The sequence below is a fragment of the Hemitrygon akajei genome, chromosome 7 (assembly GCF_048418815.1).
Source record: "Hemitrygon akajei chromosome 7, sHemAka1.3, whole genome shotgun sequence".
In the NCBI taxonomy this organism is placed as follows: domain Eukaryota; kingdom Metazoa; phylum Chordata; class Chondrichthyes; order Myliobatiformes; family Dasyatidae; genus Hemitrygon; species Hemitrygon akajei.
The window spans coordinates 20,102,495-20,120,339 of record NC_133130.1 but is presented as its reverse complement, the minus strand read 5'-3'; the positions used below and the strand labels follow the sequence as shown (position 1 = coordinate 20,120,339).

Sequence of the window (17,845 nt, the reverse complement as noted above, 5' to 3'; positions counted from 1 at the left end):
TGATGAGGATAGGGGATGGGAGATGGACTTTCCTCAGCCTTCGCAGAAAGTAGAGACACTGCTGGGCTTTCTTTGCTATGGAGCTGGTGTTGAGGGGCCAGGTGAGATTCTCCACCAGATGAACACCAAGAAATTAAGTGCTCTTTACCATCTCTACTGTGGAGCCGTCGATGTTCAGCAGGGACTACCCTCCTGAAGTCAACAACCATCTCTTTTGTTCACTGTCCCTAACCCCCAACCTGACCCTAACTTTCTGTCCCCAAAGTCATCTCTACGCACTTAAAAAACAATTAAATCTGAGCCATGACCTCGATAGAGACCGCAACTCCGCGCCATCCTGATTCTCAAAGTTCATGTCTATAAAGCAGAGATATAAAACAAATCAAGCTGTATAAGATGATGAGAGGCATTGATCGTGTGGATAGTCAGAGGCTTTTCCCCAGGGCTGAAATGGCTAGCATGAGAAGGCACAGTTTTAAGGTGCTTGGAAGTAGGTACAGAGGAGATGTCAGGGGTAAGTTTTTTACTCAGAGAGTGGTGAGTGTGTGGAATGGGCTGCCAGCCACGGTGGTGGAGGCGGATACGATAGGGTCTTCTAAGAGACTCCTGGATAGGTACATGGAGATTAGAAAAATAGAGGGCTATGGATAACCTGAGGTAATTTCTCAGTAAATACATATTCGGCACTGCATTGTGGGCCAAAGGGCCTGTATTGTGCCGTAGTTTTTCTATGTTTCATAGTGTTTTATTTGGCAGAAGAGCGGCAGTTTTCTGTCACTAACTGAATTTAAAAAACAGAAAATGCAGGAAACACTTATCAGGACAGGCGGCATCTGAGGAAGAGCAAGGTTAACACTTCAGGTTGTCGTCTCTTTGTCAGAACTGGGAAAGAGAGTGAACAAGTTAGTTTTTTGCTGCAGACAGGTTGACAGGACACAAGGAATAGAGTGATGCCAGGCTTGGTGGGATCATAAACTGTTGAAGAAGCCATTTCATAGAGTCATGCAGCACGGAAACAGGCCCTTTGGCCCATCTCATCCATGCCAACCAAGATGCCCATCTAAGCTCAAACACGAGAAAACCTGCCACCTTGTACATCTTTCTCCCCTCCCCCCACCATCTTACTCTGCGTTCTCCCCTTCCCTTCCGGTCCTGAAGAAGGGTCTTGGCCCGAAACCTCGAGTGTTTATTCTTTTCCATAGACGCTGCTGGTCCTGCTGAGTTCCTCCAGCACTGCGTGTCTGTGTTGCCCATTTAAGCCTGGCTCATTTGCTAGCATTTGGCCCATATCCCCATAAACTTTTCCTATCCACATACCTGATCAAGTGCCTTTCAAACATTGTAAGTTAGAGATAAAGGTTAGCTTTATTTGTCACATGTACATGAAAACATACATGAATTGTTGCCGTCGAATCTAGTCGGTGTGGATTGTGCTGGGCAGCCCGCAACCATCACCACACTTCTGGCGCTGACATAGCATGCTGCCCACAACTCGCCGGCTCTACCTGCACATCGTTGGAAAGTCGGAAGAGACTGGTGCATCCGTAGCAAAAGCACGTGGTCACAGGGAAGGACGTATAAACTCCGTGCAGACAGCCGTCGCTGTCAAGCGATGCATTAGGCCATGCCTCCCCACTTGTACACGTCTCATCCACTTCCTCTGGCAACTCCATCCATTTCCGGTAGATAGGTTATCACGGACTGCTGCAGAGCGGAAAAGCACAAGCAAAGAAACATACAGACGCTGTCAGCTGCTCCCGGCTACCTCAGCTGTGACGAAAGGTCTTCTGCAGAAAAGTTAACTCTGTTTCTCCTACCGCCGACGCTGCCTGACCTGCTGAGTGTTTCTAGCATTTTCTAAATTGCCAGCACTTGCAGCTTGCTTGATTTGTGGCTTGTGGTTTGATGTTTTATATTCCGTGTTTTTTGCTCCTTTTTTGCCGTTTGCGTGATTTGTTTTCTTCTGCACGTCGGATGTTTGATGTTTTCTTTGAATGGGTTCCATGGTGTTTCTCTGTTTAGTGACTCTCTGTGGGAAGACGAAACTCAGGGTTGTACACAGCATACCCACTTCGATAATAAATGTACTTTAAATCTTTGAGTCTCTTTCAGTCTCTCACTGAATGTGTGGTCATTATCTATTCAAGGGAACAAGCTATGTGTATATTATAAACAACGGAGACTCTGCAGTTACTGGAGATCTTGAGCAATGCACACGAAATGCTGGAGGAATTCAGCAAGACAGACAGCATCTATGGAAGCGGATAAACGGTCAGCATATTGGGCTGAGACCCTATTGTTTTGGTTTCTCGTCTTCACTTGTGTGTAGTTTTTCATTGCTTCTGTTGTGTTACATTGTTCTATGGGGTAGCATATGGTGATGTATACGTACTTTGGTAATGAATTTACTTTAAACTTTGAACTTCGTCATGTTCAGAAGAATGAGAGGAGATCATGTAGAAACATATAAAATGATGAAAGGGACAGATAAGATAGAGGCAGGGAAATTGTTTTCACTAGTAGGTGAGACTAGAACTAGGGGACATAGCGTCATTATTTGGGGAAGTAAATTTAGGATGGAGATGAGGAGGAACTGCTTTTCCCAAAGAGTGGTGAATCTGTGGAATTCTCAGCCCAGGGAAGCAGTGGCGGTTACCTCAGTAAATATATTTAAGACAAAGTTGGATAGATTTTTGCATAGTAGGGGAAATAAGGGTTATGGGGAAAAAGCAGGTAGGTGGAGAGGAGTCCATGATCAGATCAGCCATGATCTTATTGAATGGTGGAGCAGGCTCGACGGGCTGGATGGTCTACTCCTTCTCCTCTTATGTTCCCTGTGTTTCAATAATACTTCACTGGTTGCCGGATACCTTGGAATGTCCTTATCGCAAGATGGAGGATGTTCTATAAATGGCAGGCTGTCTTTCTTTTCAACATCTGCACCAGTTGTGAGATGAAGGATGGGAGGAGTAGAGACGTTGGTTTGTAACGCTCTCAAAGAGCCACTGCCCTCTCAGTTACGTTGGGACCAGTTTAATGTATCAGCAAAAATGTGAACACTACTGGAATTAATAAACTGCAAAAGCAAAGAGCATTAGCAGATTTCTGTTCCATTCTCAACACCAGCTGTGGCTTCGATGCAATTCAGTAATGGGATGGCCAGTTCACACCTCTCTGTCTCCTCGGGCTGCGAGCAAAGTGAAGCGAGACAGCTCCAAGATTTGGTGGCAGTTATTACTGTAAATGAGAAAAAGACTGCAGGAGAGAAAGAGATAAGCCCAGCAAGTTGACTGGAATCATAAACAAGTGCTGTCCGTTTAGCCCTTGGTAAATATTTATTGCAAATTGCGGTAAAATTGTATGTAGATTCCAATTCATGGGAAAGAGAAAAAAGAATTACAAACGTAAAATCCCGTGGGAAGTTTAATCAAACACAGAGAGTGGATCGGGAATGGAATTCGCTGCTGAGAGAAATCCAATAAACGGAGAGAATATTAAACACATGGAGGTGACAAGCGGAAGACTATGAGAGGGAAAAAAAAGTTTTAAAAAGCCAAGCATGTTAGTCCCATTCCAACGTGTCGATCTATAATCTCCTCTTGAGCCAAGTTTAGGGTTAGGGTTACGGTTAGGTTTAGGGTTAGGGTAACGGTTAGGTTGAGATTATGCAGGCAGTGGGCGAATCAGCCCTCTTGTGCTTTTTGATCTCGTCACTTGAGATTCAGTTTCATGCGACCCTGCCACTTTGAAATGGCCCACGCCTTCATTAACCAGGTCCAACACTTGCCTTTGTTGAATCTTGCCCCTCTTGACATAGGACATCGGATTTGTGAGGGTTTAGCAAGGGTTAATCAGGGTGTGCTTAGGGTTTGTGGGGCTGAAGCCAGGGGTAATCGGGAAGTGCCTAGGGTTTGTGGGGGTGTGTGCCCCTTTTGGACTTTAGGATTAGGTTTGAGTGTAGGGCTGGTGGATGTATATGTTTGGCTGGGAGAGGTTAGGCTGCAGAATTTTGAGTGATGATGTCTGAGGTGCTATGGCGGATGGGCTAGTATGGTGAAGCCAGGTTAATCTGGCCCATGCCTTTCATTATCGGGGTCCGACACCACTTGGTTCAACGAACCGGGTGTGCACTGGGACACATCGTCAGTAATGCATCCTCGGATCGTCAGGTGTTTCAGGCCTTGAAACACTATACATCCTCCCCGAGGTGGCCCAACAGTGTCCGGCTCAGACACTGCTTGTGTTTTTCCCAGGGACCAAGATCATGAGAGGCTTGTAATTCTGAGGGTAATGATATTTTTAAACATCATTACCTGGCATCTGTATGCCTGGGATTGCATGGGTTAAATTGAAAGTGTTTACTGGGCATTCAGCAGAACTGCACCTGAGTTTAGCACTGACTTGTCTGTCGTCCCATCTTGGGTTTAATTTACTGGTTCTCTCTCGCCTTGTGTGTATCTGGGCTTTCTTATTGGCACTTCGTGGACCGGGAGAATGAGGAGCGTGTCACTGTAAGGTTAGGTTGAGATTATGCGGGCAGTGGGCGAATCAGCCCTCTTGTGCTTTTTGATCTCGTCACTTGAGATTCAGTTTCACGCGACCCTGCCACTTTGAACTGGCTCACGCCTTCATTAACCAGGTCCAACACTTGCCTTTGTTGAATCTCGCCCCTCCTGACATAGGACATCGGGTTTGTGGGGGTTTAGCAAGGGTTAATCGGGGTGTGCTTAGGGTTTGTGGGGCTGAAGCCAGGGTTAATCAGGAAGTGCCTAGGGTTTGTGGGGGTGTGTGCCCCTTTTGGACTTTAGGATTAGGTTTGAGTGTTGGGCTGGTGGATGTATATGTTTGGCTGGGAGAGGTTAGGCTGCAGAGTTTTCAGTCTGAGCTGCTATGGCGGCTAGGCTTGTATGGGGAAGTCAGGTTAATCTGGTCCAAGCCTTTCATTATCGTGGTCCAATACCACTTGGTTCAACGAACCGGGTGTGCACAGGGACACATCGTCAGTAATGCACCCTCGGATCGTCAGGTGTTTCGGGCCTTTAATCATAATACACCCTCTCCGAGGTGGCCCAGCCAAAGTTGATCAGACTTGGCTTGTGTATTTCCCATGGACCAGACAATGAGAGGCATGTAATTCTGAGGGTAATGCTATTTTTAAACATCATTACCTGGCATCTGTATGCCTGGGATTAGTGTTAGGGTTAGGGTTAGGATATACCGTCTGGTTTAGTTGTGGTATGTGGTCCTTTGGACCTTAGGGTTAGGTTTGGGGGGGGGTAGGGTTGAGGGGGGTTTCACTGAGTGGCAGAGGGTATAGCCAGTGGTGTGGGGTGGGTTTAGCCCCCGGCGAGAAGAGCATCCGTGGGTGTTGGGCTGGTGGATGTATATGTTTGGCTGGGTTAGGTTGAGATTATGCGGGCAGTGGGCGAATCAGCCCTCTTGTGCTTTTTGATCTCGTCACTTGAGATTCAGTTTCACGCGACCCTGCCACTTTGATCTGGCCCACGCCTTCATTAACCAGGTCCAACACTTGCCTTTGTTGAATCTTGCCCCTCTTGACATAGGATATCCGGTTTGTGGGGGTTTAGCAAGGGTTTATCGGGGTGTGCTTAGGGTTTGTGGGGCTGAAGCCAGGGTTAATCGGGAAGTGCCTAGGGTTTGTGGGGGTGTGTGTCCCTTTTGGACTTTAGGATTAGGTTTGAGTGTTGGGCTGGTAGATGTATATGTTTGGCTTGGTTAGGTTGAGATTACGCGGGCAGTGGGCGAATCAGCCCTCTTGTGCTTTTTGATCTCGTCACTTGAGATTCAGTTTCACGCGACCCTGCCACTTTGAACTGGCCCACGCCTTCATTAACCAGGTCCAACACTTGCCTTTGTTGAATCTCGCCCCTCCTGACATAGGACATTGGGTTTGTGGGGGTTTAGCAAGGGTTAATCGGGGTGTGTTTAGGGTTTGTGGGGCTGAAGCCAGGGTTAGGGTTAGGGTTACGGTTAGGGTTAGGGTTACGGTTACGGTTAGGGTTACGGTTAGGGTTAGGGTTAGGGCTACGGTTAGGGTTAGGGTTACGGTTAGGGTTTGAGTTAGGGTGAGGCCACCCTCAGAGGGGAGTAGCAACACCTTGAATTGACTTGACTTTGTTTATTTCTTACATCCTTCACATACAGTAAGATTTACAACACATCTGTCAATATGGCTTAGAAATACAATTGTGTCAGCATGAACTAATCAGTCTGATGGCCTGGTGGAAGAAGCTGTCCTGGAGCCTGTTGGTCCTGGCTTTTATGCTGTGGTACAGTTTCCTCGACGATAGCAGATGGAACAGTTTGTGGTTGGGGTGACTCCGGTCCCCAGTGATTCTTTGGGCCCTTTTTATGCACCTGTCTTTGTAAATGTCCTGCATAGTGGGAAGTTCATATCCTTATATTTCATCCTTATATACTGTCCAACATGATGCATGAATATTGATTTCTCCTTCCGGTAAACAAATAGCCCCTTCCCCTCTATTCCCCACTCTGACCTTTTACTTCTTCTCAGCTGCCTATTACTTCCCCCTGGGTCCCCTCCTCCTTCCCTTTCTCCTACGGTCCACTCTCCTCTCCAATTAGATTATTTCTTCTCCGGCACTTGACCTTTCCCACCCATCTTCCAGCTAGTTTTGTTTTGGTTTTTTTCCAGCTAATTTTATGTGAATGTGGAGAACACTAAATGTACAGAGGGGACAAACAGAAGATCATGAGGGGGAAAAAAACTTTAATTTATAGGTTGCACTTTTGAAGTACGATCACTATGCTTTTGAGAGGCTTTGTGCCAATTTGGCATCCTAATGCTTTTTTTTGCCTTGGTCTTCAGATTAGTCTAGCTTTGTTAGTGTGATCACTCAGGTGTGTTTGCAAGATTATTTTATTGATGTTGTCAACTTAGAATATTAACTGTCAGTGATAGCACAAAGGGAAAATAATTCAGATGAGGCAAATTCCCAGGGTAAGCAATTTTTAAAAATATCCTGGTCAATCAAAGTGATTCAAAAGGAATCAAAATGATTCCTGATGTCGCCTGAAATTCATACTATTTATTTCTCCAAAGCCTGTGTAAACTTCACCTATATGTATCAGGATTTCCCGAAATTGTGTGACTGGAGTCATAGTCATCAGGTGCAGAAGCAAAGCTTTTGAGCTAAGCTAACCAAGGTGACCCATCCATGCTAGTCACATTTGCCTGTATTTGTTCCATCACCTTAACCTTTCCTGTTCGTGTGCTTGTCCAAGTGTCTTGTACCTGCCTCAGCCACTTCCTCTGGCTGCTTATTCCATATGGACCATGCTGTAGGTGTAAAAGTTGCCCATCAAGGATTCAACATACATTCATTATCAAAGTATGAATGTAATATCCAACCCTGAGATCTGTCTTCCTGCAGACAGCCACGAAACAAAGAAACACTGGCGAAGCCGTTCAAAGAAAACTCAAACACCCACTGCGCAAACAGTATTAAGCAAGCAGAAAGCACAGGATATAAAATATCAATACAAAGTCATTGAAGCAGTCAAGGAGGTTTCAGTTCAGTTCAATTTAGCACCATGCCTTTTGTTCACTGCAGGCCACAGAGCCAGTCCGTCCCGACCAAAATCACACAAAATAGCAATAATAAAAGGTGAGTATTAAATCTCTCACCGTTCCTCTTAAAACCTCTAGTTCTTGATTCCCTCAGTCTGACAGTAGAGGTGATTTGCTGTGAGTTGTGTGACAACAGCAAATTCCAGTGTGATAGTGAGAAGCCGGACTGTTGTAGTGATGCAGAACCAGGGGTAAATTTTGGTTGAACCTTAGAAATAGTATGTATAGTATTTTGGGAAGTCCTGATAAATATAAGTGAAGTTTACACAGGCTTAGGTGAAGTAAATAGCATGAAATTCAGTCGATGTCAAGAGCAAGAATCATTTTGATTTACCAGGATATTTTTTTAAAAATTGCTGACACTGGGAATTTGCCTCATCTGAATTTTTTCCCTTTGTGGAATCTCCATATCCCTCCTGTCCATGTACAGTACTGTGCAAACATCTTAGGCACATATATATAGCTAGGGTACCTAAGACGTTTGCACAGTATTGTATTTCTCAAGATGTAGTGGAGAGCCAATTTGTAAATCTGACAGGACCAAAGGATGCTGGGAATGGCGAGCACGGTGTGCGGGACAGGTGACAGAGGAGGAGTGTCAGGGGCAGACACACCCAACCCTGGGGCACCAGGCAAGGTCATTTGATTCCAAACAATTGGTTTATTGATCAGTACAGAAGGTCTCTCTGGTGTTTCCCACTCCCTCCCCTCTCCCTTCCCCTTTTCCCAACCATGATTCCCTCTCCCTGCCCTTTTCCCATTCGCAGACCACAACAGAGACCCGTATCAGGATCAGGTTTATCATCACTCACATATGTTATGAAATTTCTTTGTCTTTTGCAGCAGTATTACTACAGTGCTGTGCAACGATTTGATCTGAACGAGTGGTATACAAGCTTTTCCCTGTACTTTGGTACATATAACCAAAAGTAAACCAATTCCAATTCCTCTTTCAACTCCAACTCCAATTTCCTTCCAATCCCCTTAGTGCTGCTCTGATGTGTCAGCCTAGATTTTAAGTAGAGATTGTAGTGATGGTTATTCTTTCCCCAGAGCCTGGGAGGCTTCTTACTAAACTCAGCTAAACACACCTGCTTGACCTTGACTTTTCCAAAGGGTCAGAGTTATTGATGATTAAGTTAAACTTTTAATAAATACTCTTCACTCATAAACAAGAACCAGTCCGCATTTCAAAACATAAATTGCAAGCAACCATCAGTTTGAAATTGGAAGTACAGCTTTACAAAGTAAAGTGATCAGGAGACTTGTCTCCATTAGCCAAACACAAGACAATGGGGTTTTGTTAATTGGCACATCAAACATATTGGGATGTTTGTGTACTCGGGGAGAGCCCTGACAGTATTAATTGTGGATGTTTGGGATCTCTGTCGCCAGAAGCTTTTAAAACCATCTGTGTGAGTTACTTTGTCCCAGCAAAAGTATCTAGAAAATATCAGATGCAGGTGATGTCAAAAATAGTATAAATACCATCTCAGTTTGGGGTTTGTTAGGATTGGCCAGAAGAACGTCAGAAAGGTGGGGTTGCAGAAAGAAGAACTAGTGTTCATTTGTCAACCTTCAGTTTCACTGATGGACAACTCACTTGTCTGAAACTCGCTGGCATGTTCTTTTAGTTCACAATATTACCTGTATTTGGAAATCCCTTGTAGTTTGTAAATATATTGTAATTTGGCAATCTCTTATAAATCAGAAATCCTCCATGATTGTTAAATGTGGGTTAAGAATTATTTATCTGTATTTAAATGTGTATAATTAAAAAATAAACCAGTTCTTTGGCTGGAAGTATTTACTGCTTGGTAGGGAGGGAGGAAGCAGTGGGTGTTGGCAGCCAAAACTCACTGCAGAGGCTAGACAGTGAAGTAGGCTTGTCCTTGAAGAGTAGTTGGATACAGTATAATCTCCCTACAGCGAAGAGTCCATAGCTATCGATATCGGATAGGGCTTAAAATCTTCCGAGTTTAGGGCTTTGCAGACAGGGAACCCAATACCATCACAATGTGTGAATTATTAACTACATTAAACAAGCCTTTTGTTACACAGATGAGCAAAGCCCCCTCGTGTTCTTGTCATTCTTACCGTGCTTTACGTATCGAGACACAGCCAGGGGTTAGGCCGAGCCGTGTGATGAATGCGGATATTATGACAGCTGGCCTTTGTATCCTGATGCATGTTCATCACGGAATATCACTTCCAGGAAGGCTTTGCGTGCTGTTAAACAGTTCACACTCTGTCATTATGTTTATATTGTTCCAAATGCTGAATCAGACCACAGTCAAATGGTGTGTGTGTGTGTGTGTGTGTGTGTGTGTGTGTGTGTGTGTGTGTGTGTGTGTGTGTGTGTGTGTGTGTGTGTGTGTGTGTATGTGTGTGTGTGTGTGTGTGTGTGTGTGTGTGTGTGTGTGTGTGTGGCCCTGAATCAAATGACATAGCTTGGGATGGCCAAGTGAGCCCCTTGTTCACGTTGGATCACTGTTTACCTAATAGCAAGTTTGCTTCCACTATCTAAACAAACTGGATCATTTTTTAAGAATTGTGTTACAGTTTTTATTCCCCTAACAATGTGGAAAGCCATCATTTATGCCAATAAATTACGCTTAAGCTTTTAACGTGTCATTACACGGGTATCTTAATTTTGTGTATGACCCTGGGGTTAAAAAGAACACTTACATTTAATTTTTCTACGAATCAGATGTATCCAGTCCCAGTGTGATTTTTATACTTTGCTACAGGGAGGTGAGTGTTAACAGTAAAGGCAGAATTTATTCCCACGACCTCAACTCCTCCCACAACGTGCCTTTCAAATGTCTTTGAGAGGGTGGTGGTAAACTCCTGCCTTGAGCATCTGTGACCTGAATTAATGGTGCTATCCGAGTGTGGCTGGGTAAGGAGTTTGAGGATTTAAAATAGTTAAAAGCAGAAGTAGGCCACAGACCCTCCAACCTGCCCTGCCATTGAATATGATCATGGCTGACCAGTCCCATATCCCTTCTCTGTGTCAGTTCCCCATTAATCCCTGCCTCTGTTTTAACTACCTCAGTGATCCAGCCTCCACAGCCCTCAGTGTTGTGGAGAATTCCAGCGATTCACCCGTCCCCCTGCAAAAAGACACAAGGTTCAGCACTGATGTTGGAGTGGTGGTATATAATAGACCATATGAAGATCATAAGATATTGGAGCAAAATTAGGCCACTGGGCTCATTGAGTCTGCTCTGCCATTTTATCATTGCTGATCCATTTTCCCTCTCAACCCCAGTCTCCTGCCTTCTCCCCGTATCCCTTCATGCCCTGACCAACCAACCTCTGCATTAAGTATACATGAAGTGACAAAAAAATTTACAGATTCACCATTCTGACTAAAGAAATTCCTCCTCATCTCAGTTCTAAAAGGAAACCTCTCTATTCTGAGGCTGTGTCCTGTGGTCTTAGACTCTCCCACCAACGGAAATATCCTCTCCACATCCACTCTACCAAGGCCTTTCTACATTTGATAGGTTACAATGAGGTCACCCACTCATACTTCTGAATTCTAGTGAAAACAGGCCTAGAGCCTCTTTATATGACAAGCCATTCAATCCTGGAATCACTTTCCTGAATCTCCTTTGATTCTGACTATCCACACGATCAATGCCTCTCATCATCTTATGCTCCTCTATCAGGTCACTTCTCATCCTCCATTGCTCCAAAGAAAAACCAGAGGGTGCCTAAATCCTTGTGGGCAGCTTTGCTAGAGCTGTTTGGGAGGGTTTAAACTAATTTAGCAGGGGAATGGGAACTGGAGTGATAGGGCTGAGGATGGGGCAGTTTGTAGGGAGATGATGCGACAAAATTGCAGTCAGGTAAAGTATAACATGGGAGCAAAGTCAAAAAGGGTGATGGATACAGGACTGAAGGTATTATATTTGAACGCACAGCACATGCGCAATACGGTAGATGATCTTGAGTGCAGTTAGGGATTGGCAGGTATGACATTGTGTGCATCACTGAGTTGTAGCTGAAATAAGAGCATAGCTGAGAGCTTAACATCCAAGGATACACCTTGTATCAAAAGTACAGGCACGTAGGCAAAGAGGGTAGTGTGTCTGTGTTGGTGGAAAATGAAATCAAATCCTTAGAAAGAGTTGACATAGGATTTGAAGGTATAGAATCCTGTGGTCCTGCAAAGTGAGTTCAGGGAGTTAGATGCAAAGTAAAGGACAGGACCTTCAGGGTTGTGATCATTAGACCATAAGACCATAAGATATAGGAGCAGAATTAGACCATTCAGCCCATCGAGTCTGCTCCTCCATTTCATCATGGCTGATCCCGGATCCCACTCAACCCTGCCATACACCTGCCATATCTGTTGATGCCCTGACTGATCAGGAAACGATCAACTTCTGCCTTAAGTATACACACAGACTTGGCCTCCACTGCAGTCTGTGGCAGACTATTCCACAGATTCACTACTCCTTGGCTAAAAAATTCCTCCTTACCTCTGTTCTAAAAGGTTGCCCCTCAATTTTGAGGCTGTGCCCTCTAGTTCTGGATTCCCTCACCATAGGAAACATCCTCTCCTCACCCATCCTATCTAGTCCTTTCAACATTTGGTAGATTTCAATGAGATCCCTCTACATTCTTCCAAGTTCGAGTGAGTACAGGCCCAAAGCTGCCAAACTCTCATATATTAACACCTTCATTCCTGGAATTATCTTCATGAACGTCCTCTAGACCCTGTCCAATGACAACGCATCCTTTCTGAGATATGGGGCCCAAAACTGTTGACAATACTCCAAGTGCGACTGGACAAGTGTCTAATAAATCCTCAGCATTATCTCCTTACTTTTATATTCTATTCCCCTTGAAATAAATGCCAACATTGCATTTGCATTCTTTACCACAGACTCAACCTGTAAATTAAACTTCTGAGAGCCTTGCTATTCATGCCACGTGGTAGTGATGCCAGAAGTAGGAAGATTATACAGTTTAATATATGGATAAGGAGTTGGTGCAGGAGGGAGGGCTTCAGGTTTTTGGATGATCGGGCTCTCTTCCAGAGAAGGTGAGACCTGTACAGAAGGGACGGTTTGCATCTGAACTGGAGGGGGACTAATATTCTAGTGGGAAGGCTTACATGTTCCCTGGGGAGGGGGGGGGGGCGCGGTTTAAACTAAACTGCATCGAGTGATCATAATACCATTAGTATCAAAGTAATTATGGAAAAGGATAGGTCTGGTGTGTTAAACTATGTATACCTGTCTGGGCACGCCCCTCTGCTGACTGCTGCTGACTGCTGGTGTGGCTCCTCCCACACACCCCTGTATAAAGGCGATTGGGGCACTGCTCCCCCCTCAGTCTCCGAGATGTCGTGCTCCCTCTTTGCTGTTAATAAAAGCCTATCTAACGTTCACTTCCAGTCTCCTAGAGTTATTGATGGTGCATCATCTGGTCTGCAGGGGAATGGGAACCAAAACACCAGAACTGATAATGGAGTGATTGTGGGAAAGATGTTGTTAAGCCTACATACAAGGTCAGGAATTAAAAAGTCGAGCATGGCGCGACTAATGTTCTGTGCTGCGTGTATTTCAATGCACGGATTATTGTAGGAAAGGCGGAAGAGCTTGGGGTGTGGATCAGCAAGTGGAATTATGACATTGTAGCTATTAGTGAGCTTTGGTTGAAGGAGGGGCAGGATGAGCTGCCCGATATTCTGGGGTTCCGTTGTTTTAGATGTGATAGAGTGGGAGGGATTAAAGGGGCATTAGTCAGGGAAGGTGGCTCGGCAGTGCTCAGTCAGGGCTGACTGGAGAGCTCGTCTAGTGAGGCTTCATGGGTAGAACAGAGGAGTAAGAAAGGTATGACCATGTTAATGGGATTATACTGCAGACCACCCAATACACAGTCTACAGGATTAAGAGGAACAAATTTGTAGAGAGAGTGTGGCAAGGTTGTGATAGTAGATGATTTTAACTTTCCACATATTGGCTGTGACGCCCACACTGTAAAAGGGCTGGATGGGAAAGAGTTTGTCAGGTATGTTCGGGAAAGTTTCCTTAATCAGTATGTACAGGTCCCAACTAGAGAGTGCGTGATACGAGGTCTGCTATTAGGGAATGAGACAGGACAGGTGACAGACGTTTGTGTGCAGGAACACTTTGCATTTAGTGATCATAATGCTATTAGTTTCAAAATAAATATGTGAAAAGACAGGTTTAATCTGTCGGTTGAGATTCTTAATTGGAGAAAAGCCAATTTTGACGATATCAGGAAGGGTCTGGCATGAGTGGATTGGAATAGCTGTTTTCTGGCAAAGGTTAAATGGGAGGCCTTAAAAAAGTGAAATTTTGAGAGTACAAAGCTTGTATGTTCCTGTCAGAGTAAAAAGCAAGGCCCAGGCTATTTTCTAAAAGGAGAGAATTTTTTTAAAACATAGAAGCGCAGAGGGACTCGGGAATCCTTGTGAAGGACTCCCTAAAGGCTGAGTCAGTGGAAAGGAAGGTAAATGCAATGTTGGCATTCTTTTCGAGGACTGGAATATAAGAGTTGGGATACTCTGAGTACTGTAAGCAGTTTTGTGCCCCTTATTTAATGATAGATGTGATAACACTAGGGAGGGTCCAGGAGAGGCTCATGAGAGTGATTCTGGGAATGAAAGGGTTAAGGTACGAGGGGTGTTTGATCGCTCTGGTCCTGTACTCGCTGGAGTTTAGAAGAATGAGGGGTATCTCATTGAAATCTATTTAATATTGAAGGTCCTAAACAGAGGAGAGGATGTTTACTATAGTGAATGAGTCTTGTACCACAGGGCCCACCCGCACAATAGAGGAGTGTGCATTTAGAACAGAGGTGAGATGGAATGTCTTTAGCCAGAGGGTGGTGAGTGCATGGAATTCATTGCCACAGATGGCTATGGAGGCCAAGTCATTGGGTATATTTAAAGTGGAAGTTGACAGGTTCTTGGTTAGTAAGGACATCAAAGGTTACAGGGAGAAGGTAGCAGAATGGGTTGAGAGGAGTAATAAATGTCATGATGGAAGGTGGAGTAGGCTCAATGGACAGAATGGCTTAATTCTGCTGGCTTTGTTTTACAGTCTTATCTCAGTTTTAAAGGGCACCTTTATTCTGAGGCTGTGACACTCGATTCTAGATTCAATCCTCACATTATAGACGCTAGTGACTTTATGGTGACAAGGCAGGTTGGAGAAGTAACTGGACAGTCCTTCTAACAAAAGAACATAAGCTCAGTCAGATTCTTTGCTCTACACTCAGTCCCCAATTTATTAGTTACGTCCTGTACTTAATAAAGCGGCCACTGAGCATATATCTGTGAGCTTCTGGTGCTGTAACCCATCCACTTCAAGGTTTGATGTCTTGAGCATTCAGCGATGCTCTTCTGCACACCACTGTTGTAATGCCTGGTTATTTGAGTTACTGTTGCTTTCCTGTCAGCTTGAACCAGTCTGGCCATTCTCCTCTGACCTCTCTCATTAACAAGGCATTTTTACCCCCCAGAACTGGATAATTTTTGTTTTTCACACCATGCTCTGTAAACTCTAGAGGCTGTTGTGTGTGAAAGCCCCAGGAGGTCAGCAGTTTCTGAGATACTCAAACCACCCCATCTGGCACCAACAATCATTCCATGGTCCAGGTCACTTAGATCACATCTTTCTCCCCATTCTGATATTTGGTCTGAACAACAACTGAACCTCATGGCCACATCTGCATGCTATTACGCAGTGGATCGGCTGATTAGATATTTGCATTAATAAGCAGGTACACCTATTAAAGTGGTTACTGGGTGTATGGATTCAAGGTCCAGTGTTAATTGAATCATCGGTGTTAGCATTGCTTAGGGTGGTTGAACTCCCTGATGAATGTGTCCATATTTGTCATTAGAATATTTTGTCATTGTCTATGAGCAAACTATTTGCAAATTCTACACAGCAAAGATGGTAGTGTAGTGGTTAGTGCGATGATGTTACAGCTCGGGGTGTTGGAGTTAGGAGTTCAATTCCGGCACTGTCTGTAAGGAGTTTGCCTGGTGTCCCCGTGAACTGTTCCTGTGGCTGCTCCGGTTTCCCCTCACAGTCCAAAGCTATACCGGTTAGTAGATTAATTGGTCACTGCAAGTTGTAAACAAGAGAAAATCTGTGGATGCTGGAAATCCAAAGCGACACACACAAAACTACTGGAGGAACTCATCAAGCCAGGCAGCATCTATGGAAAAGAGTCCAGCTGGTCCTTCCGTGTGTGTTACTGTATGTTGTCCTGTGACGAGGCTAATGTTAAATAGGTGGGTTGCTGGGTGGGCTGGAAGGGTCTGTTCCGCACTGTATCTCTAAATAAATATGTACAGTAAATTACAACATTCAGGGGCATTTGGGCAAGTTCATAGAGAGTACTGTAGGTGTTGGATCTGGTGATTTTGCGTTCCAGATGTTCAACAGAAGTCAAGAAAGAGGCATAAAACTTGTTGCTGACGGCTGTTTATTGCGTGTAATAAGAACAAAGAGAGAAATTGCGGTAGTCTTATACAAGAACTAGTTCGGACTAGAAAGATAACAAGATATTGCTAACAATTAACCAATGCAATAGCCAGCTTTGTGTGGAGTGACACATGCTACAGAAAAACTAAGAAGCTTCTAGAAAAATGCAGAAGCAACTTCTGCAGTGACTCACGGAGATCAGCGGGCTTAGAGCTCTGGCTAACGGGCCTCGTTCAAACTCAGGCTAATCTTAAGGAAGTCAGTCTATGACCTCCTCCATGCTCAGCCTCTTCCCTACCACAGCGCACTCCCCACCCTACACTCATCTTCCTCCGTACACCGCCCAGCGGCTCCCCTGGCTAACCACGGCCTCCCCCAGCAGCCCACCTTCCTGTATGGTGTCACACAGGCTGTCCACTTGGGGCATACCCTGGGACCTTAGCAGGCTGGACCAAAACTGAAAATGTGAGTTCAAATCCCACCAATTCTGAGTTCAAGTTTCCCTTTTGTATTATCTTGATGTTTGGAATAGTCTGGCTGGACTATTTCACTGTACATTGGTATTTCACTGTAAATTCAAAGCTTTTCACTGTAAATTGGTATCTGTAACATAATAAAGCAATTACTTCTCCCATCTCTCAGAATAGTTTTTAATCAAAGCCACATCTCCCCGGTATATCACAACCCACAGCCTTTCCTTGCCACACAGTTTGTGTTTCCCTTGAAAATTATTCTGCTCCATGCACAGTAAAAGCAGCCATCAAGTGCACAACCTCACAACGCGTGTGTGTGTGTGTGTGTGTGTGTGTGTGTGTGTGTGTGTGTGTGTGTGTGTGTGTGTGTGTGTGTGTGTGTGTGTGTGTGTGTTTGTGTGTGTGTGTGTGTGTGTGTGTGTGTGTGTGTGTGTTTGTGTGTGTGTGTGTGTGTGTGTGTGTGTGTGTGTGTGTGTGTGTGTGTGTTGTGTGTGAGAGGGCTGAGAAACATTGCTGAGGGATCTCCAGAAAGCTAGAGCTAACAGTGCCGATGCTTCGTACAGGCAGGAGTCTCATTCCTCTCACAGGGAGGCTTAGTGTAACGCGGGATTTCCCTTCTTGTTTACACAGGTGACGTGCAACTGTTTCACTGTCAGTGACGGCGAGATGCAAGAAGCTGGTGTTGGCCTCTATCCCAGGTACACTGAGGGGACTGAGCAACATTTGCTGCACGTGCTCTGGCAGCACAGATGCTGGGCTTTGGCTTGGAAAGAAACCACAACTTAAGTTTTCTGTGTTTTATGATTTAAAGGTGGTTTTGAAATGCTATTTATTGCTGTTGCAGTTTCCACATCTGCCACTGATATTTCCACTCCAGCAATCTCTTGGTGTTGGAAGCATTCACAGTCCATATAATGTAGCGCTTCTGAGATGAACTCAGTACATCTCAATATTGTGCTGACCTTTTAACCTACACCACAATCAATCTAACCCTTCCATCACACACAGCCCATAACCTTCCACTTTACCTACATCCATGTGCTCATCTAAGAATTTCTGCCCCTTCCACCACCCCCGGCATGCACTTCCCAGACTGTGTGTAAAATATTTACCCCTGACATCTCCCCCAAACTTTCCTCCACCTACCATAAATAGATGTTCTCTGCTATTGGCCATTTCTGCCCTGGGAATAAGGTGCTGGCTGTCCTCTCTATCTGTTCCTCTCACAATCTTATATACCTTTATCAAGTCACCTTTTTCCTCCTTCATTCCTAAGT

The 17,845-nt window shown here is 44.7% G+C and overlaps 1 protein-coding gene across 2 annotated transcripts in view; it reads left to right on the top strand.

Annotated features, from left to right (window-relative positions):
* The window catches only part of smyd3 (SET and MYND domain containing 3), a 998,764-nt gene that overhangs the window by 789,902 nt on the left and 191,017 nt on the right, over positions 1–17,845 (top strand). For both annotated transcript variants that reach the window (XM_073050456.1, XM_073050457.1), the window contains exon 6: positions 17,199–17,266. In XM_073050456.1, the coding sequence (XP_072906557.1) occupies positions 17,199–17,266 (68 nt within the window). The remainder of the gene's footprint in view (positions 1–17,198; positions 17,267–17,845) is intronic.